This window comes from Charadrius vociferus, unplaced genomic scaffold, assembly GCF_000708025.1.
Source record: "Charadrius vociferus isolate BGI_N301 unplaced genomic scaffold, ASM70802v2 scaffold2, whole genome shotgun sequence".
Taxonomy (NCBI): Eukaryota; Metazoa; Chordata; class Aves; order Charadriiformes; family Charadriidae; genus Charadrius; species Charadrius vociferus.
The window spans coordinates 2,289,457-2,311,878 of NW_009647595.1; the positions used below are offsets into that span (position 1 = coordinate 2,289,457).

The window sequence follows — 22,422 nt, forward strand, 5'->3', positions numbered from 1 at the left end:
CAGGGGGGAGTCCCCCGGGCTGCCCCGCTCCGGCCCCGGGGCCGGTGTCTGGGACGCGGGGCTGTGCCGGGAAGGGCAGAGGGCCCCGTCCCCGCTCCCTCCGGCCTGTCCCGACGTGTTTGCTCACCTCGGGCCGGGCGGTGGCGGCGTTTCCTCCCGCCCCGGCCGGGCCGCACCGGGCGGCCCGCGGAGATGGGTTTCACGGGGGTTGTTTCAGCTGTCAGGGACTTTGGGCCACACAGAATCCCAGACCCAAAAACCTGCCGTGGACAGTTACGCTGGTTTTTGCCTCTGTGTGTGTGTTACGGTCTGACCTTATTAATACTGTTTTTTTTTCTTGGGGTCAGAGTGGATTACTGCTTGGGTCCCGGTCTGTGAGGTGGAGCCCACCTTGCAAGCTGGAAAACTTTCGGAGCAAAGAGCTCAGAGCATGAGTGCAGGCACTAAATCAGGCCCTGAGTCAGTAGGGAGAAAAGGTTAATTAGGATGGCCAACCTATTATACATCTGACAGCCGAGCTGAAGTGGACAGGTGTGTGAGGGACATGGCACAACAGTGGGTGCTGAGATTAGCCATCTCTACACCAGATTTCTAAATTTATTTTTAAAGCGGCCTGCAAGGTTGCACATTCAAAATACTGAAAACATTTCGTGTGTCCCTGCTTTTCATTTAACAGACACTTTCTGCTATCCCTTCTGCTTCCTCACTGCCCATCGCTATTTGGTATCTGAGCAACAGACTTGCACCTGCAGCCTGGTGAAACTAGAGAAAGTTTGGTTCTTCACAGCAGCTAAAAAAGGAACTCTAGAGAACAACTTGAAGGCTAATACATAAACCCTTGGGTGCTTTGAACTGACACTAGCAATGAATCTTTACATACATGCTGCTGCAATGTAACATGAGAGAGGAACCAGCTAGTTTTAGAGCAGGCATCTTTTGAAAGGTGTCTTCATCCAACCTTGATTCGAAGGAAGGTTCTCCGCAGCTAAAAATGTAACCTCTGACTTTGTAGTTGTAAATCTGCAGTATTTAAACAGAAAAGTAAACTTGCTTGGAAATTGATTGTTGACACAGTAGGTTGGATTATAAAGGGGTAAATCTTTTTGTTATAAATGAATGTACTTCAGATGGCAATTATGACTTTCTCCAGTTATCCTTTTTTATAAAGAGGCAGGATTTGCAGGGAGACATAGTACCCTTCGTTAGGCCAAGAGCTGATTAAACCAGGTGAGCCTTAGTACTTAAATCCTCCACCAGCCCGTCATAGCACAGCATCTCCACCACTCACATGCTGCAGTCATTATGCTGAAAAGAAAGTTGGTGGTGCTGAAGATGTATGTTTTTCTAGTCATTACAACATAATTTACAACTCACCTTATTCTGTATTCTAGTTTTCGCTTTCACTTTATTGCTTAATGTTTTCTCTTTCAGCTTTTTATTACAAATGCATTGAAAAAGAGGATACAGTTTCTTCTCTTTTTTGTATCTCATCTGATTAGGACTACAAAACTAAACAGTACAAGATTGAATCCAAATCTGTTGTACACCCATGTCACGCTAACTTTAGTAGATATAGAGAGATTTATATATGTGTTCATGGGAACCATGTTTCCATATTTCTTATATTTCCCTCAAAATGAGAGTTAAGGGTAAAATTTTCAGCAGCGGCACGTGAGTCATCTGGGTTTGCAAATCCCATTTTCAAGACTATTTTAAGAACTTTTAAGAGTTTCAGAGTGGCTTTGTCTTACTGCCACTTAGCGCCTATCATTTCTGAGAACGGCACTTGGACTCTCAGAGTACACTTGAAGTGTTTCCTCTTGGTTCCTAAAAGTAATCCGAGGACGTGTTGATGTGTGATATTAGTTCTTAGGCAGAAAGGACCAACTAAAAGTTATCTTTCAGTTAATCGTCTGTATTCCTTTCCTTGCAGCTGTTTGGAACGATAGTCTGGATTTTGGTAGCTTCTACCCGAGTTCCACTGCCGCTGCTGCAGGGATGGGTAATGTTTGTAGCAGTGACTGCGTGGTTCCTGTCCATTGTGTTCCTGTGTGTCTTCCTCTTTGGTTATGCAAATAGAATTTCTGTCAACTGGAACCAGACGGTAAGATTTTTTTCTTTATAAAACAAAGGGAATCCTTAAATAAACTGAAAATAATTTCATGAGAAGTACTGATCCTAAGTCTTAATGCCTGGTCGTCTGTTTTAGTGGAAAGTTTTTTCAAAACAGGAATTCATGACTGGAAAAGAAAGAGTAGGGCTACAAGGATGATGGAGGAAATACAGGGCCTGTTGTATGATGGAGGCTGAAAGAGCCCAGCTTTTGATACTGATTGAAGGAGTATACTTGTCCTCTATGAGCACATAAAATGCATGAGCAGCAGGAAGAGGACTAGTTTAACAAGGCATGACAACAAATTGGTTTAAATATCCAGCAATCATTGTGGACTGGAAATTGGAAGATATTTTCTGACTATTAGAGAAGTGGTAGTAACACCCTGTAAATAATGGGGGATAGAAAGATACATGTAATATTGTAAAGGAAGTGGTACATTTGTGAACACATTGTGTGATGTGTTTGTCTGAGATTGCATGGACAGGACTAAAGCACCCAGGAAGCCTCCTCCAGTTCCTAAGAAAGTCTTCTGCTGACTTTTGGGTCAATTACTTAAAGCTAGGGCAGCGCTGGTGAGTGGCTGTTGAATCTCAGGTAGTCAAAGACAGCACAACCTGCAGTAGCTTAATATCTTTTTAGGAAGCTTAACATTTGTCTTTCTTAGAGGAAGCCTAGTGAGACTACAGATGCCATTATACTCTGCTCAGCTTTTCTTTGTTGTGAAGACAAGTCTTGATTCTTGCTGTAGTGGGTTGTTATGGCTTGTGCCAGTAGACTGTACCTCCCTATTAAAAAAGGGAAGCTGTTGGCTCTAATTTTTACCAGCCACATGGATACCTCAGGTTATTGACTTGCTAATTTATGTACTCCTTTGTTGTTATTAACTGCTTTTTACTTTGGGTTTTCAGCACTCAAGTAGTTGAGTACAAGATGTTATCACTCTCTCTTATTATTCACTTCCAATAATATAAGAAGTGGTAAAACTGTGATCAGAATGGGACGGTCCAAAAAGTCTTCCAAAAGGACCAGAACTTCTAAAATTAATTAGAGTATGGCTGTTTGTAACTGCTGATCACCTTCACCTTCCTCCTATGCAGCTTAGTTTTCCTATTGACACTTTTCTTGATCATAGCTGGGATTGCGTGCTTCCATATCATCTGTTCAAGTTATTTTCGAACAGTCCCTTAGAACAAAAGGTCTTCAAAGGAAATCAAAGAGCTTCATGAGTTTGGGGCTCTACCTGATAACTTCAAAGCCCATCAGTGGTAACAGGTTGGATTCTATTAAAACAGACTTGAGCACTTTGATAGTGAATACATATACATACAGTGTCAACTTTCCAGCACTATACAGGCAGTAATTAGGCTAATAATGAGTTACAATTACAGAGATCTTTACAGGGATTTGTGCTGCGACATCCTCACAAGTTATGATGCAACAAAGCCCTTAAGCATGTGCATAACTTGAGTAAATTAATAGTGTCCTGGGTTTCATTGAAACTGTTTGCCAATTTACAATCATGCCCTCACCTGGCAACTCTTAAATAGATGCATAGCCTTTTATAGATTGAAAATGCTATGCAAATGTTCATCTTACAACAATTATATTAGTGTATCTTAGAGATTGGCTACTTGATGCTGGCAGTGACTTGTTGAACTGTTAATTTTGTCCCCTTTTATATGATAAATTACTTGAAAATTTCCTATGTCAGGAAGTTGCTACTTGACTTGTATAAAAGCTGCATCTGTGGGACTCTGCAACTTAATCTAAAAAGCTGTCATAACTAAGTCAACATCTTAAATAAATGCAGTGAATCATTTTATCTCTAACATGGTAGCTGAAATCCAGCCCCTTCCAGCTGTCAACAAAAATTACAGTAGGTAGATCATTTGACCACTATTTTCAGGTACCCAAATGTTGTGTAACTTGTTGGCACTAAACTCTTTAGCAGCGCTTCACAAGGATTTTTTTACCTTCTGTTGCGAATAAATAATTACTAGAAATGCTAAAAATATTTTGTTACTATAAAATATAAAGGTGTACCTGTCTGTTTTAGTTAGGCATGTATTTAGATAACTTTATATAAATTAAATTTACAATAGAACTCAGAAGCTACAGGTTATTAGATTAGGTCAAAAATGGGAAGAGTCATGGCTTAGTTAGATTGGAGTATTATAGCTTCGTTTAGAGATTCATGAACAAATGTGGTTTAAGACTCCAAGAGTTTAAATGTAAGTTTGAAAAATAGCATGGGATTCTGACAGCCCTGCATTTAGTAATACCTAATGTGTTAAGTAGCTCCATTGATTCTAATACAGGTACTTAAAAAATAAGATGCTACACAGTGAAAAGATGGGGGAAAATATGGACCTTATGGAGGTACATCACTCTGTACATCACTGTATTAAGCCAGATGGTATGACAAATACTGTCCTTTACAGCCTGACTCACAACACACTCATTTACGAAATTAGATGTGAACTAACATATCATGCAGATCTGGTAGTGTTTTACATACACTTTGCATGAGGTTTCAATGATTGTACAAGTGTGGAGGCAAGGAAGAGTTAGGCACCATGCTAACAATTACTGAAAAAAACCCAAAAAACAAAAAAACCAAAATCTCCCTCAAAAGATCTTGGGGTTTATGGTCACAGAAACCATAAACATATGAACGTGAAACCTTACTGATGCTACATAGCTTCACTGTAATTGCTGCCAGGAGAAGGAAATTAGAGGGTTTGGCAGGTGAATGAAGGAAAATGAAAGAGTTTGTCTTCTGAAAATACCTCTCCTATGTGCAGTCAGCACTGTCTTCCTCATGGAGCTATTTGTGCTCCTTCATGAGCCGTGGTGGCAAAAGTGTACAGCTGGTAACACTGACATGGTTGCATGCTAGGTATTTAGCAGCCCAAGAATAATGGATGCCCTTGATTACCCACGGGGTTACGCAGAAGCTGCTGGAATCCTGTGCTATGAAATGGGTATGTCAGCCATGATATGAGGTCCAGTGTTTGTCACACAGCGAACACACACCTGCATGCAGTCTGACATGGTGTGCGTAGGCGGTAGCATGAAAGATGTCCATGTCTGTCTGCCAGCTCAAGTGGGGGGGCGAAGCTACAACAGTAAGTGTCTAGTGGGGAGAAGTAGTTCCCCCAGCTGCAGCAGAGCACTGCAGCTTCTCTGATGCTTCAGCACTCTCATCTGGGACTAGGTCCCTACTATTTTATTATGAGGTACAGACGTTAGAGCAGAGCTGGAGGTTGAGGGAATGTGTCTTAGGTCCAAATCTTGAGATCTGGCAAGGTGAGCCCATAAAAGCTATCTAGCTAAGTCAGGAAGCCACCCTCTGCCCCCTTCTCAGTTCCATTGATGTCAGTGGGGCTTCCTGGTCATACTCCAAGAGGAAGCAGTTGGTTTTAAAAACCGGGATTAAAATGCCAACAACCCAGCCAGGATAGAAAACCAGAACTTGGGAATTACTGCGGTTGTTTAGCCAAAAATTGGATTCCCAGTAACTAGCAGTTATTAAGACAAGCAGTGCGCACTGTGACCTAACCTCAAATGATTCTTAATTGAGACAAAATTATTTCCTCATCTAAGTGGAATGGGGAACAGTAGTAGCATCTTATATCGTAACTTATCAAAATTGACTAGGGTGTGATTTTTAAGTTGCTTGAGCTGCTATCAAATACGAAACAACGGATGAGTTTGGAAAGAAAATTCTTTCAATAAAAAGAAAACCTCACCTCTATAAAGAAACAATAAACAGGGAAATGTGGCACATTCTCACTTTGATATCAGACCATCAGTAGGTAAGGATGTTGCACAGTAATTTCTAGTGCATATGAATGCTGTCTGCCGTTGCGATGGACTCACACATGGGTTCTCACTCTTGGCGTACTGGTAGCCCATTGGACTCAAGTGAATTAAAAGTGCATGAAGAATTCATTACTGTTAGAGAGAGGCTATATAATGTAGATATCATCAAAAAGCATACATACACTTGTGTATGATTTTAAAAATTGTGTCTATGGCTTTTGCAGAGCTGCATAGGTATAGGCACCTAGTATATGTTGTATGGACCCAGGAACCAAGTGCAGTGCAAATGTCAGTTTTGCAGACTAAACAACAGAAGAAGATGGTCTAGTGGGAGGTGTCCCTGCCTATGGCAGGGGGAGTGGAACTAGATGATCTTCAAGGTCCCTTTCAACCTAAACCATTCTATGATTCTATGTTGGAAGAATATTTTAGACACTTTAAAACTGCACTGGAACATATCTTGTACCTTACTGGGTGGAATACTGGACTTTGAAATACAACCCACAAAGAGATTTCGGCACCAGAGCTGCTTTTTCATGTGCTCCAGTAGTATGGAATCCAGAAATGAGAGTTAGATGTTTAAACCTTGTGTTCAGCTAGCATTCACCACAGAGGTGGGAATCGCCTGGAGAGAAGCATATTTAAAGTAAATCCTAACTCTTGTCCTCTCAAGTCTTAGGCATTTTATTCTACAGTATTGTGAAGTACTTCCAAATTACTGTATTTTGGGTAGGGCCAAGTCAGAGAGAGTTGAGGAAATGCCTCAGTTCTTGAATTCCGATTGTACTGGGAAGTAAACTTCAGCTGTGTCAAGGCTGAGGTGTTTCTGGGCATTTATAGAAGCAAAATTGAAGTGTGGAGGGGGGACTTCTGGAAGGTAGGTTGTAGCTGAGAAGGGATTTGGGGGACTGCAAGCTTGTATTGTACAGCTTAAATTATGATAAAGTTGGCCTGTATGCCCCTTCTTTTTTTATCTAAGTTGTATGAAGGGAGAGTTCTGTAAGCTCTAATAGCTTGAAAGTGATCTAAAAAGTCAGCATGTATGCATACAGATGAGCACATGCCTCTTAATTTGAAAGAATATGGGGTTTTGGGAGAGGGAGGGTTGTTGCCCTTTGTCACTGATTATGTGAGTTGCTTATAATTGCAAGCAGCTGTGAAAACATGTCCAGGTTAAGCTCTCAGATGGATTTAACACTGCTTATCTAAAGTTATTGTTATCAGTGCTCATTTCATGTTTCAATGGTGAGTTTCATTTGTTCTGAGACTAGAAGAGTTGGTTAGATATGTGTTGCAGCCCCAGCTGATTCTGTTATTTGCTTTTTCAGGATTTTCTTTTCCATGGGGCTACTTTTGTCTTCTATTTTGGAGCTTTTCTACTGCAAGCAGCAACTACATCTCTGCATCACTTTCCCCGCAAATTCAATTCTACCACGCAAGAGAAGATTCTAGCCGATCATGAATATAACATAAGCATAGCAGCCTCGGTATGTATTTCATATATTTGTATCTGGGGAATGGAAGTCAGTTGTAAACGCTTGTAGCCAACCATTCTACTTGGGAACTTCAGAGCAAGCAGGAATAGAAAGAGGAGTTGTGAGAGAAAGGATTGTCTTTGAGAACAGCAAATAGTGTCTAACAGTGACATGCAAAAAATATTGCAATAAGCTAATGCTAATGTGATAGGTGCTCAGTTGCTACTTTTCACTCTAGTGTTTTAAATATATGATCACTACAGCTTATAATTTTTAGATGAGATATTTTGTAAAAGCAACGTTGGTTATCAGAATAGAAGAAAAAGATAACAACTGAGCCTTCATGAAAGCATTAGGTGTGAATTTCATGCTTCTGTACTCAAACTTTCAGTAGCTTTTTTTATGCCATTTAGGTAGTCCTGAATATGCCATGGGGAAAAAACCTTGGACTGGCTCCTTGTGAAGGTCCAGATATGTACTTACTACATCAGGCATAAAAGTTATCTGTAAGGGCCCTGTTGTCTGTTATGGCAAGGATTAGAGTGCTTTTATTGATAGCCTAAGCTCAGACTGCATTTTTCTCACTGTAGTTGCATCATCACCGAATCACTGTATCTGGTGATGTGGGTGTGCGTAGCTGAGTCAGGAAACAGACCAGGCTCTAGCTTTCTCCCTGCTGGACTCCTGAAGGGCAAGTAGAGGTGTGCCAGTAGGCTTAACTTAAAGAACTGAAACTACTGCTCTTGCTTTTTTTTGTACCATGCAGATGGTCTTGCGTACATCAGAGAACTGTATGTCAGAGAACTGTATGTATTTATTAGGCTTCTAAAACCCTCTGTGGGTATCTATTGTACTTAAAACTAAATACAGCATAGATTTTGTACAGTGAACACCTTCAGTTCATCTCAAGATAAAAACTGATGAACGTAGGATGTAAGGTTCACATTCTCTCTGCAAGAGAAGAATAACAAGGAAAGGCCTTTTGCGTTGGCAAAGCAGTCTCGGAAGGACTGAGGTGAGCCTGTCAGTCCCCAAATCCAGGGTGCCTCACCATTATCCACACACACTTGAGCACATCTGATCCCTCTATGGCCACACAGCACAAAGATAGATGTGTCTCATTAACTGTGCCTGAACTAAGGGAGAGCTTTATGCCAAGCAAGTATCTCAAATTCTACCCTTAAGTGTAGCTCTACAGTCCTTGTTTAGTGTGTTCAGATCCCACTGAATATATGGTCACTTCAGTCATGCTGTCTGACAACAGGACACTGAGGACTCCAAGAGACCCTTCCCCCCTTCCCTACTATTTTTCCAGGGAGAATTCAGTTCTTCAAGCCCCTCAAATCCCCATCAAGATAGGGGAGGAGGAGACTCTTTTGTAACTTGCCTCAGTATTTTTAATTAAGACATGCTGGGAAATGGTGAATCAGGCAACTGTAGTCTTTAGTATCTTTGCATTTTTTTTCCAAAAGTATGTAATTAGAAAGTCAGGACATAGACAAAAAAATTTAATCTTTTGAAATACTTCACTAAAACAGTCCTGTGATCTACGTATAAAAAACCAAAAGGTTCTACCATTTTGTCTTTTAAAATTACTTTTCTATACTGTGATTAAAAATATGTGTGTTCATTTTATGTGATTGATAGTTGTACAGTGTAGCATCTCTTCAAAACTTTAATTGTCAAATTAACTCATCTGGAAAGCAAAGGATAGGTTTTTATGACATGATTGAATTGGTGTGTTCTAAGAGACAGAATCCATCATTAGCACTGGACAACATGAGAAACTATTTTTTTCATCAATTCAGTTTCTCATTTCTTCCTTCTGGTTTACATTATATATTCAAGTTTGCTGTGGCATGACCCTTAGTTCAAATCTATTCGATTCAGTTCTTGAGCAATAGCAACTTCCTGGCATTTCTCAGGAAGCTGTTCTAATGGCTGGTTATCTGATCAAGGAGGCCAGATTTGAAGCTGTTTCTGTATTTCTGCAAGTAAAAGAGTTCTGCTCTTTAGAGGGATGTCGTCTTAGTTGTTTTCTGGTAAAGGCATTCACTTGTGAGATTAATGTTTGGTCAGTCTAGATAAAACTGAAATACACGGTGTACGTATACACGATTACTTTGTACCATCACCTATGCAGACATTCTGTTCCATATTCTATTTCAAAATGTCTTCTGAAGCACGCAATTAAGTTAAAAGCAGTCACATGGGGTTATAACAGAGGGGTCCATGAGAAAACTTCAGAGGATCCAAAACCTATCTTTACCTTAAGCATTTTGGCTGGGGGAGGTAACTTCTGAATCATTTGTGTTCCTGTATTCATTTATAATAGAAAAAAAATGTCGAACAATATAATGTGTGATTCACTTTTTTCTTTTTTTTCCTTCTTTTTTTTTTTTTCCTTGCTACTCCTCTAGATTTTTGCCTTTGCAACAGCTGTTTGTTATGGTTGCAGCACAGCCCTGGCATTAAGGAGATGGAGGTTATAGCAGTTGAAGAGAGGTTAACGCCTGAGTGTTCCACTTCAGATCAAATTAAGTGCTACTTGTCTGTTTTACTGTAATCTAATTCCAAAAAGACTGTTTTTTTGCTTAAATCTGTTTTTAAAGTGCTGAAATGCAAATAACCCCTAATCAGGATTTCCTTAACAGAAAACAAGTTTCCATCTCTTCCCTTCCTAATTTTTACTTTTATTATGTACTCATTAGAAGCATACTAATTGTATGGTACTATAGAGTTCAGGGATAAACAGATGTGTCATTAGCAGATAACAGAATTGTAGTGCTAAATCAGAAGAGGAAGAAAATGGAAACTAAACAAACATGTTAACTGCATAGGCAGCTAAAAAGCTTCCGCCTTTTTAAGTCCTGGGATTGTGCCTCAAGTGTTTTGCAGCATTACAGTGTATTACACACAGGCAGAGCCGTGAGGCTCCTGATAGACTCACGGGTCTTCTGTGTGCTGCTCCTTGCGTGATCAGAGCCCAAGCTTACTTTGTGATACCAACTTAGTATATATATTATTAACTTTGGTGTACAGAGAAAATATTTTAAATATCCATCAAGTGAAATATTCTGATACTCTTTTATAGCCATATCCAACTACCGTCATCAGATCCTTAAACCTTACAGTATTCCTTAGTAGATGGAAACTGTTTGGGACTGCCAGTCAGTAGTTCATTAGTTTTTGGAATTTAGCTTAATTGGATCTATTTATACTGCAAAACAAAACAGTGCATTTGTGTTGTGTGTGTATATACATGGTATATTTTTGTTTAACAGGAATATTTGCACTGTTTTACTTTGTTGGAGTACAGCTTTGGTTTTGTTACTTCAAGTGCTGCATTTGTTACTTATTATGTGAGTCAATATAATTTGAATGGAATGTTACCAAATGGTGAATAATGTCTGACCTCGATCTTGCAGTGTGTTATTTGTTGCATTCTAAACCTGCAGTGTTGTAAAAGTGTTTTTGTTTGGATAGATGCCTATGCAACATCTTACTGAAAGCACTGGAATGCAAAGCAGTCCGCCCACTATGGAGTTTGCTTTTGGCACGAATGAAGTTTAATTGAGCCTCTCTTGAATATCCCTGTTGTATAATGACATGCGATTATTATATGTAGAAAATTAATTTAACAAAACTAAAGGATAGCATTGCAGTCTGCTCCTTACACTCATGCCATTTTGCAGATGGTGAAATGTTTTTTTATAATGCTAGTAAATAATTTTTGCTCTTGTGAATAGTGCCAAATTGATAACCTGGGAGAATAAAGGCTCCCTATCATTTGTAGAACAACTTGTTCACCACATCTTGTCAGTGTACCTGAATGTTCTGCAGAGACCAGCAGTGGTTGGGTGAGGGAAGACAGGACTTTCTTCATTCCCAGGCCTACTCATTCTCCTTGAGCCAACAAGGGTGTCTGCTATGAAGGTGACTTTGTCAAACTTGTCAGGGACATGGGTCTCTGAGAGCCAGCCGCCCCAGTAGCGCCATGCAGTGGCTGCTGACCCAGGAGAGGTTCTTATGGATGACATAGGAGTGAGTGGCAGCCCTTCTGACTACTGGAACCATGCAATTGTCCTGAATTACTGCAATGGGATCTTTTTGTATATCTTGTTTTCTGAAATTTTTATCTTCCAAAGATTTTGTACTCTGGCTGATTATTTTTTTTTTTTTTTCCTGATTCTCCACTTGTATTGAAACTTGTTTTGTGGATGTTTTATCTAGAGCCATAGACTTTTGAAAATATTTCATATTGTATAAAACGCATTTACACTGGAGTATATTGATGAAAGTATATAACAAAGACTTATGCTAAGCAGCATTAAAGTTACTTAATATATTTATGGCAGTAGTCTGGTTATTAATTCTGTCTTTGGAAAGTATCAAAAAACTACTGTGCAGCTTTGACTGACCTGATGCTTGACATATAAAATCAAGGCGAATATTTCTTGAGAAGGCACAATTACATTGGTGCTAGTTTTGTCTAGCGGTTTGCCATGTGACACAGCATAAATAATAGTGGGGAGAAGAGTAAGGTCGGCTACAGCAATGCTGCAAATGGGTGCTGATCTTTGGTGTGGTTTCTCCTTCATCCTGCAACCTGGATGTGCACTGCACACCGCAGACTATGCATGCCACAGCCACAGTCTGCAGCCAGCTGGGATGATGGGGAAAAGATTGTAACTTTTTGCCTATTTAAACCTACAGAGTATGAATCCCACACATGGTTTCAATTAAAAAGCTGTCCAAGTTCAGTTCGCATTTGTATCTAACTTCTGAGTTGAAGCCCAAGGTGTAAAGATCATGATTGATGGGTGCTATTCAAGTCTCTTAAGCTACTTGTAGAAGTCCAGATAGCAGAGTGTGGTTAGCATAGCATGGAAACTGTTTGTATAGTGAGGAAAGGCTGAACTTCCCTCCTAAGTATCAAAGACAAACAAAGGGCAGAGAAGAGATAAAGGTAAGAACTAAAGTAATGAAGAACAGCTTTCATAGCTAAAAAGGAGTGAAAGAATGGAAATTTTCTGCTAGTATGCAAGGAGTTTTGCTGTACTTTGAAGGAGATCTAAAGAAGGAGACACCAGAACAAGCAGCTGTGTTCTTTTTTTTTCTTAAAAAAAAAAAAAGCCAGTAGTTAATTTTGTATTACTTTATACAGGGAGCTAAAAAGATAGGTGTGACTCAGGAGTGGTATGTGTGTGCTGGGATGTCTGTATGCAAATACTGATACGGGAATAACACGTAATCCTTTTGAGAGGTATTATAGGTGATACATGCAAGCTGTTTCTAATAAATCTCACTTTTCCCTGTACAAAAATTCCTGCAAGCCTATGACCTTGAAGAACACAAGCTTAGACCTCTCCAGAGAATGGAAGGAGTAGGGGAGGGCATAGGGAGATAATTTATCTCAATGAATCTAAGGTGAAAGGAATGAGACCACAGATACCAAATAGTGTTTTCATCAAACGCCTCTATTTGATGTGAAGCCACAGTGCAAGAATATCTAAGATACCATGCAGGTCCCTACTCTTAGAATCCAGAAGATACTTCACAGTATTTTCGATACAACTGTTTAGCAGCTGCTGCTAAATAAGCTTTCTCTAAGGAGACTTTCTTTCAAAGGGTACAGAGAGAAGCAACAGTTTGTTGCTTATTGCCAAAGAAAAATGAAAATGCACATTTTAGAAAGCTACATCTTTGTTAGAACTTGCTCAGAAAATATGTACAGTGAGTGCTTCACAGAAGTCCTGGCTCTTCCGTCTCCCCGAATGCCTGGAAATATCCCAAAGTGACACAGGTCCTGCAGCGATTACTGATATGTACAGGATCAGTCTGTTCAGATTCTTATGATTTCCCTGGCTGTGTACTTCGGTCATAACTCCTAAAGCGAGCAAAGCTAGGCTGCTCTACAATGCTGTGTTAAAATGCAGCTGTAAAACACAGCTGTGAAAGGTGAGAGAGGCAGAACCAGTGATGACACAAATCTGTGCCCCGCATAGAAAGTTAAAGAAAAATCACTGGAAAATCACTAGACCAGTGTAGTCTTTCTCTTTAGCTTCCAAAACCAGATGAGAATGCTGGCTCCCATTGCAATTCCTCTAATCACTGTATTTTTGCATTTGCTTTATAACTAAAAAATGTTGACATTCATCATTTTCCCATCTGAATTTGAAAAAAATAATGTTAAGAGAGTTTAAAACTCTGATAACTTGTTTGTTCTATCTTTATCTATATACTGTGAAACCGGTCTCTGAACACTGATGTCCCGATGCGTTTCATGCTCGGTTGCCAGGCTGTCCAAGTTGTACCGAAAGGCTTCCCGGGTCTCCTCTGTGGATAACGGTGAACCACGAGTTCTCAAACTGAGGTGCAAATAGGATGTTGCTCTTTTCAATCTTACAAAAAGAAAATCTTGGAAGTGAGAGCCTGTTGTATTCCTTTCTTAGCTGTATTTTGTAAAATTGGGCATGACACATTGGTCTTTGTTGAGACACAAAGAAAACCAGAAGCAAATCTGATGTATTAAAATCAGTAAATAGCAATGGAAAGTATTTAATTATGTATATTTAGAAGTTGAGTTCAGCATGACTGTTGCCCTTTCTCTCACTGGATTGAAGTTTGTTCTGGTCCATTATGGTGCACCTTCTAACTCCCTTCTAACCTGAACACCTCAGAACTTACTGTATTTATCCTCAAGGTGCTCCTGGAAAGAGGAGAAGTGCTATTCTCATTTCACAGGTGGGAGACTCAGACACAGGGACGCGAAGCAACTTGTTTGCCGAAGGCCTCGCACGGGAGATGTGTGGTGGAGCAGGACAAGGAAACCTGATTTCTCGCGTGAGAGGTGAGCACCCTGCCCAGCGGCCCCTACTGCTGCGGGCAGGAAGGGAGCAGTATCGCGTGGACTCTGTGTAGCCTGTCCCACTTCTGTCTCTGTGCTGGTGGTATTGCTCTGGCAGTTACTTCCATGGGGTTAAAAGGTAGAATGACTGTTTGTGAAGGATTATGAGTCAAAGGGAGGTTTAACGTGCCAAATTGTCATTCCTAGACCAAACACTGCAGTTTCTGGGTGTTCTGACCTTAAATTTTGATTATCCAATTGTAAATAGGCTACTTAGAGTTCCTGTTTGAGGTGTTGATCTACCTCCTGCACCTTAAGAGAGGAAACAGGTCCTCAGGAATCTGCAGGTTTCGGCTGCTTCCTCCTAAACAACGCGTTTAAGCCCTAAATTCTTGGCATTAGCCTTAAGCCTGCCAGGACACAGCACCTTTCAGTTCAGAAACCTGAGCTAGTTTTTGGCATCTAGCTTGTCAAGCTCCCTTTCAAGGGAACACAATGATCAAGTCAGATTATGTCTAGGTGTGGTTTTAACACCTTTCTTGCTGTGTGATGATTGCAAGTATCTATGAGGATTCTGGAAAGTGGACAAAATAGCCATGCACTTCATGTCCAGCACATCCAGTGTGAGACCTGTCTTGTGCCTGTCTCCTTGTGCAGGGACTGAGCCCCATGGAGCCATACGTGATTGCAGCATTACTAGTAATCTTGAAAGAATTGCTGGAGATTTTAATCTCCTCCAAACACCTTTTCCTGGTCATCTCAGCAAAGTGTGGCCTTTGTCACGGGACCAGTGGTGTGGCACAGTAAACAGCAGACCAGAAGAAGCCCAGAGGCGTTCCTTGCAGAGAAAAGGCTCCTTCTGCGCTCCTCTCGCTGCAGAGCCGGGACCTCTCGCAGCCCCTTCGCCCTGCATGGAGGTGCTGGGGTTTCCGACTGATCTGATTACATGCTTGGGCAGTTCTACTCGCAGCGCCCATGAATGATTAGCTTTTAGTATTACCTTGTTACATGTGTTGTTTTTGGTTCAATAAGCTTTATGAGACAAGCTAATGAGGCAAAAAGTGTTTTGTTTCTATAAACACTGTGCTGCCTCTTTTTTGTCCTACACAAGGACCATAGCCATTTTTCTTTGTGATTTACTTTTCAAGTGGAAAACCTACTGTAGCATAAATTAATAATGTAATTAATGCTATCATGGGTCTTACTATTCCCAGATTGCATGACCTGGAAATACTTCCAGTCTCCTGGCTCCAGGAGAACACTCCAGCTAGGTCACAGCTCTGTGCTCTGTGCCTCTTCTCCCTGCCCCTTCCCTGTTTTGGAAGGAAAGCAGGGAGCTGCAGCATGATCTGGACAGGCTGGACAACCCAGAAACCAATGATGTCGTGTATTGGGATATGATTCACTGTTAAGTAGCACTAAAGGACACAGATGGTCTTAAGATGGTTCCACCAAGACAACATACAAAGTTATGGCAAATGAGGAAATGGAGTGGGAGGCCTACTGATTAGAAAAGGAGATTAAGACCTTTGTACTTGGCTACGATCCTTCCCTGTACTAAATCTGGCATTGAATCCAGCACTTGACTCCTTATTATACCTGTTTTTCAAACTGTAAATACCTTGGCCTGGGATCTGAAGCCCTGGGGAACCTGTAGGGCCAGCTTAGAGCCTTGGGCTGTTTGAATAAGAGGCAAGGTGAATCATTACCAATGCTTTAAGCCAAAATTCAGGAGCAGAGGGGAAGGGGAAATGTTCTCCACTTCCCAGGTCCACTTGGTACCAGCTCTAAGAGTTGGAAGAAGGGTAGGAGTAGTTCTCTTCCTTTCTGTTCCCTGGCTCCAATCAGTATGAGCCCAGGGCAAGCTGGAGGACAGAAAGGAGGAGGACTTGGACAGAGGTGTCATCTGAGTGCTAAGACATGCCTGACCTGATCCACAGCAGTGACAGCTTTTCCTGGGCCAAAGCCCAAGGGTCAGTCCCGGACCTAGTGTAAAAAGTAAATACATCCAATAATGAAATTGTCAAACAACAAGCCTGAGTCTTAGCTGGAGCAAATGTTCTTAGAAAAAGATGGAGCTACCTCAGAGAGAAATTTCACGATGAACAAGAGGCTTAATTTTGCCTTTAGTTACATAAATGTCACTTCTTTTGAGGTCCAGTCAGCAGCGAGGAATTTCACTAATGGAAGTAAGAACAGAATTTCCCCTCAGCACCAAATAGACCTGACCTGTGAAACAAATAGTATTACAATTTCCTTGGCCTTGTGACATTTGCTTTTTCTCTTAAGGATCCTGGTGCTGGGATAAGTTATTGTTGGAATAGCTGCTGCTGTTAAGGGAAAAATAGCCTTTGTGGACATGGCAGATTTAGAAAGTGTGAAGGCTCCACAATAAAAATCCAACACTTGTCAAGTCCCATTATTTTGGAGGACCTGACTCATGGGTTGTGATTGGTTTAGGGTTGGCAATGTTGGACAGGGTATGTAAGGTGCAATGTCACATAAAACTCCTAAGCTGAAGAACTGCTACAACATCACCACTTACTTGATACCACCAAGTTACGGGGGTCTCTCGGACATCTGAGTGCCTCCTCTGGATGAAAGGATATCAGAAGAAATTCATGGTGAATTTACCTCCTTCCTGAATACCATCATTTTTTCATGAAAGAAGACCTCCAAAAAGAACAGGTTACTTGTAGCCTAAAACTAAAAGGTGGCGACCAAGTCAATTAGTACCAGTAGATGGAGCTACAACCACAGAAAGCCGTTCACCTCTGCGCACTCCCGCTGTAGGGACATCCTTCCTCAGTCATACTTCAGGGCTTCTACATGACCTAACTTCTAAATAAGCAAAGCTCTCAGGACTGCAATTAGGAATACTCATTATAACTTACGTGATTCATCTGAAAGTTCGGGGCTCACATTTTTGTCTTTTTATTATAAGCAGACATAGCACCAACTTAGCACCATGCACTACTTCATACTTCTGTCAGTAGGGCTATATGACAAACTTCAAATCTATCAAGAACAATCCCAGGACACTAATATAAAGCAAAGTCCCTTTTCTGAGGAGCTAAGCGGCAGCTGAAGACAATATCCTTCGCTCTTCTCCCTACAGGACACAGTTGGCTTTACTGACCTCTATAGATCATTTGTGATTGAAATCTGTGGAGCTCCGCTAGGTTAGAGAAGTGGAAACTAGCCTTCAAACCTTAAGGGCATTTTTGAGGGATTTCTGTTTCCAAGGTAGTCATGCAAGTTAACCAAGTTAACTCATTTCAAATGGCAGCTGAACCAGCTCATACCATGGAATCACTGCTCTTGGAGAGTTTGCAGCGGACACCAAGTTCTTTCAGACAGTCCAGTTTCTGTGCAGGCCATGAGGACTTCACCAAACTGAGTTGGCCTAGAGGTGGCAAATGAACTTTAATACAGATAAATCCAGGGCAGCGTACCTAGGAAAAAATGATCTATATCAGGCTTGGGACTGAGAGTTACAACTCAGGAAAGTGATCTTTGAGCTGTTGCTGATGGTGCTCTGAAATCACTAGCTCAGAATGCAATGGCAAACAAAATCCAGTAAAATATTGGAACACATAAGAAAGTTATTAGAAACAGGACAGAGGATGTAATGTTGCTGCTACATAAAAAACTGGTGCATTCTTGTGGTAGAGTTAACGGGCAGCAAAAACGGTCCAGGTGTTGAAGCTGCTGTTTTGCAAACACTGGGACTCTGCTCTGGAGTGAAGAAGGCAATGGAGGGATGTAATCATGGTTTATGAAAGGATGAATGTGCTGGTTAAACCAAACATGTAGCTGTTGTTTACCAGAACCTGGTATGGGACCTAGGGGCCACTTCAGGCAATTAGCACAGATCAGTTTAAAAGAGAGAAAAGAAAGTGCTTCCTTACACAGTGGGTAGCAAATCTCTGGAGCTTGCTGCCACAGGAGCTTTTGGAGGCAGACAGACATGTTCAAAAAGGGATGAGAAAAATTAATGAATGATGGAGCTGTGTGCTAAAAAGATGAGGCAGGAATGTACTCTACTATCCCTTATCAAAGGTTGTGGATGCTGTGTACTAGGGGAAAGGGCTGCACTTATCAACCAGCCTCACATCTTCTTCCTAAACAGCGTCTAAAACGCCACCATTGGGAGCAGACCAGTGGGCTACACAGCTCACCAGTGTGACCCACGGGCCATCTCTTATATGCAGCTTGTGACTTCTTCCAAATGACAAAGTTCCATTGCAGGATACAGCCTCACCTACACACTCAGTCCTTGCGACATCACCCAAATGCTGAGTTCATCCGCAGATGCAGGCCTGAGGCCAGCAGATAGTTTTAAATCAAGCCAGCAAAATTAAGACATTTAGGAAAAGGTGCAGCTTGTATTTCCTAGCGTAAACAGAGCTTCTTGATTTGGTACAAATGAATAACAGTGTTGGCTCCTGGTCCTACACAAGGCAACTGAAGAACAAGAGGTAAAATCAGGTCACACTCCTATATGCAGTTTTGGGACCAGTCAATGGATACAATACAAGATGCCCAAGTCAGCTGAGAAAGTTCTCCCTTACCTTTTTACTGCTCTTCAGACTTTTCCCAAACACATTTTTTAGCAGTGACAAGCTGAAAGCTAATGGTCATAACTAAGTATATGTACAAAATTATTGAAAAAGAAGATTCACAATGTTTTCTTGTTATCTCCTATATAATTTTTTTCTCCCACAGTTCATTAACTTTTCTTCTACATTTCTGCGAGGGCTGGGCTGCCTGTAAGTACATGCTCATGCCTGCACACACACACACACGCACACACACACTTCCTCATCCCACTCCCAGTTTTCACTGTCTAATTCCCTTCCCTGTCACCCATAGCATCCCAGTTCAGCCATTCCCTCTGCTCCAACTTTTTTATTTTTTAATACAGTCCCAGTCTCCTCTGTGTAGTGTTTTCAGTCCCAGTATGCCTTGCTGGTGTTTCATCCCTGCCTTGTCTCATATTCTTCATCTCCTTTTTTTAATCTTCCCTGTTGTTATAGAATCATAGAGTCATAGAATGGTTTAGGTTGGAAGGGACCTTAAATATCATCTAGTTCCAACCCCCCTGCCATGGGCAAGGATGCCTCCCACTAGACCAGGTTGCTCAAAGCCCCATCCAACCTGGTCTTGAACCCTTCCACGGATGGGGCATCCACAACTTCCCTGGGCAATTTGTTCCAGTGCCTCACCACCCTTAGAGTGAAAAATTTCTTCCTAATCTCTCATCTAAATCTGCTCTCTTCCAGTTTGAAGCCATTAACTTGCCCTTGCAAAAAGTCCCTCCCCAGCCTTCTTGTAGTCCCCCTTCAGATACTGGAAGGCTGCTCTAAGGTCTCCCTGGAGCCTTCTCTTCTCCAGGCTGAACAACCCCAATTCTCTCAGCCTGTCTTCATAGGACAGGTGCTCCAGCCTTCTGATCATCTTTGTGGCCCTCCTCTGGACCCGCTCCGACAGGTCCATATCCTTCTTATGTTGAGGGCTCCAGAGCTGGACGCAATATTACAGGTAGGGTCTCACCAGCATGGAGTAGAGGAGCAGAATCACCTCCCTTGACCTGCTGGCCATGCTGCTTCTGATGCAGCCCAGGATACGGTTGGCCTTCTGGGCTGCAAGCATACATTGCTGGCTCATGTTGAGCTTCTCATCAACCAACACCCTCAAGTCCTTCTCCTCAGGGCTGCTCTCAATCCATTCTCCACACAGCCTGTATTTGTATGCAAGATTGCCCTGGCCCACGTGCAGGACCTTGCACTTTGCCTTGTTGAACTTCATGAGGTTTGCAAGGGCCCACCTCTCAAGCCTGTCCAGGTTCCTCTGGATGGCAACCCTCCCCTCCAGCATGTCAACTGCTCCACACAGCTTGGTATCATCAGCAAACTTGCTGAGGGTGCACTCCATCCCAATATCCATGTCACCAACAAAAATATTAAACAGCACCGGTCCCAGTACCAACTCCTGAGGAGCACCACTTGTCACTGCTCGCCACTTGGACATAGAACCATTGACTGCAACTCTTTGACTGTGACTATCCAGCCTGTTCCTTATCCACCGAGTGGTCCATTGGTCAAATCCATGTCTCTCATATTTAGAGACCAGGATGTCATGCAGAACAGTGTCAAATGCACAAGCCCAGGTAGATGACATCTGTTGCTCTCCCCTTATCCACCAACGCTGTAACGCCATCATAGAAGACCACCAAATTTGTCAGGCACGATTTGCCCTTAGTGAAGCCACGTTGGCTGTCCTCAATCACCTCCTTATTTTGCATGTGCCTTAGCAGAGTTTCCAGGAGGACCTGCTCCATGATCTTGCTGGGCACAGAGGTGAAACTGACTAGCCTGTAGTTCCCAAGGTCCTCTTTTTTACCCTTTTTTAAAATGGGGGTTATGTTTCCCCTTTTCCAGTCAGTGGGAATTTCACAAGCGATGAGTTGGCAGCCTTGGCCAACTCATCGCTTGTGTTGAACACAAGACAGGGATGTAGTCCTCCAAGTGACTTGAGGAGGGCTGTGGGACTTCAGGTAACCAAGGAGTTACACTCTGCTGCTGGGCTATGCCACTAGTGCCGAGTGTTGAGTGAGGGGTCTCAGCAGCCAGCAGGTACCTGCCTTTCCCTTGTGAAACATGCTGCTGCTTAGTAATATAGTTACAGGATTATTTTTTGTCTATAGGCAAAGCAGTGTTGGTTTTCCCAATTGTTCTTTTAGAAAAGATTGAATGACTTAGGATGAAACCTTTCCCATACAGTTTGAAAGAAAATAAGCAACCAGCATAGAGAATTTTAGCCTAATTGGTTTAAAATCTGGCAAATCATAAGCAATTGAAAAAGTCTTTCAAAGGAAAGTGTTACGTTTCCTTCACGATAGGCAACACTTCCTGCTCTAACCATTGCATATTTAACCCTTCACACCAAACAAATCTCCTTGACACCAAAGGAGCACTGCCTTTTTTGGACAAAATTTCAGCTGTATGATCACCATTGAAAAATGCTTGTATTGTTACAATCAAATTTTCTCAATTACAATCTAAATGACATTTTCCTGAAGTAAATGAGAATGCGGTTTGTTTTTCAGACTGTCTGAGAGAGAGAAATATTTGCCACTTTTTAAGCCTTCCCTTCCCTGAGCATACATACTGCTTTCCAGGAGGTCTGAAGCTGAGGACCTCACCTCCTACTGCTGTGTGGCAGCTCTCTTGGTTCGTCCAGCTGTGCCAGCTCACATCAGCTGAGCATCCAACCTATTTTTTAACTAAAGTTCTTTTTTAACCTTTATGCTTTGTTTTTCTTTACACCGCAACCACCAGTATGGTGAGGGACAACTCTGATGATGAGAGCAACGTTTCTCCCAGAGAGATACAGGCATATGGGGGCAGGTGGAGGGAACAGACTTCCCATACCAGTGTTTCAGAGAGGTTCACAATAACACGCTTCCCTCAGAGAGTATCTTTTATTTGAATATGCATTAAAGGGTAGCAAGTAGCCATGGGATTCAGTATAACTCTGAGTGTTCACCACAGAGGCTGTGCAGCTTCCTGGATTGTCTTTAACAGGAGACGAGGCAGACCTGGAAAGCTTTCCATTTTCCAGCCTGCTGGCTTTAGCAATAATGTCATGTAAATCCAAAGGGAGACAAGTGACCTTCTAGCTCATGCTATTGTGCTGGTAACACACATAAACAAAGCTTGTAGCTAGAGGGTGAAGAATTTCACTGAAAACAAGGTCTAAGGAGTTGTTCTTTTTACCTTTTCATGTAACACTCTTGTGACTAAAGCTCTCCCCTGAGTCACTGGTGGTTTTGTCCTCCTTTCACCGAAGGGGTTTAAATTCACCTCTCCCACTGTCAAAAGAGATCATTAAACACCACACTCTCATCAAGGCTGAAATTGCTCACAAACACACACACACACACACACACACACCCCCCAGTTGCACCATAGAGAATAAAGGGGTGTTGCATTCACATGGCGACAGCCATCAATAAACTTCAGGAGATGACCATTTTCCCATTGTGTCCTTGTCTTCCATCACCAAACAGCTATAGAATATCTCTGACTGGCTACAGGTTAAAATGTAAATGCCTGTAGAATATGATCAAATTCTTGCGCCCGTAGCTGCTA

The 22,422-nt window shown here is 41.8% G+C and overlaps 1 protein-coding gene across 1 annotated transcript in view; it reads left to right on the plus strand.

The window, feature by feature from the left end:
- MAL2 (mal, T-cell differentiation protein 2) overlaps positions 1–10,205 on the plus strand; it is a 10,929-nt gene extending 724 nt beyond the window's left edge. Inside the window, 4 exon segments of the mRNA XM_009881031.1 lie at positions 1,013–1,073; positions 1,895–2,104; positions 7,270–7,428; positions 9,837–10,205. Coding sequence (XP_009879333.1) covers positions 1,013–1,073; positions 1,895–2,104; positions 7,270–7,428; positions 9,837–9,908 — 502 coding nt within the window. The 3' untranslated portion in view covers positions 9,909–10,205.
- The last annotated feature ends 12,217 nt before the right edge of the window (positions 10,206–22,422 follow it).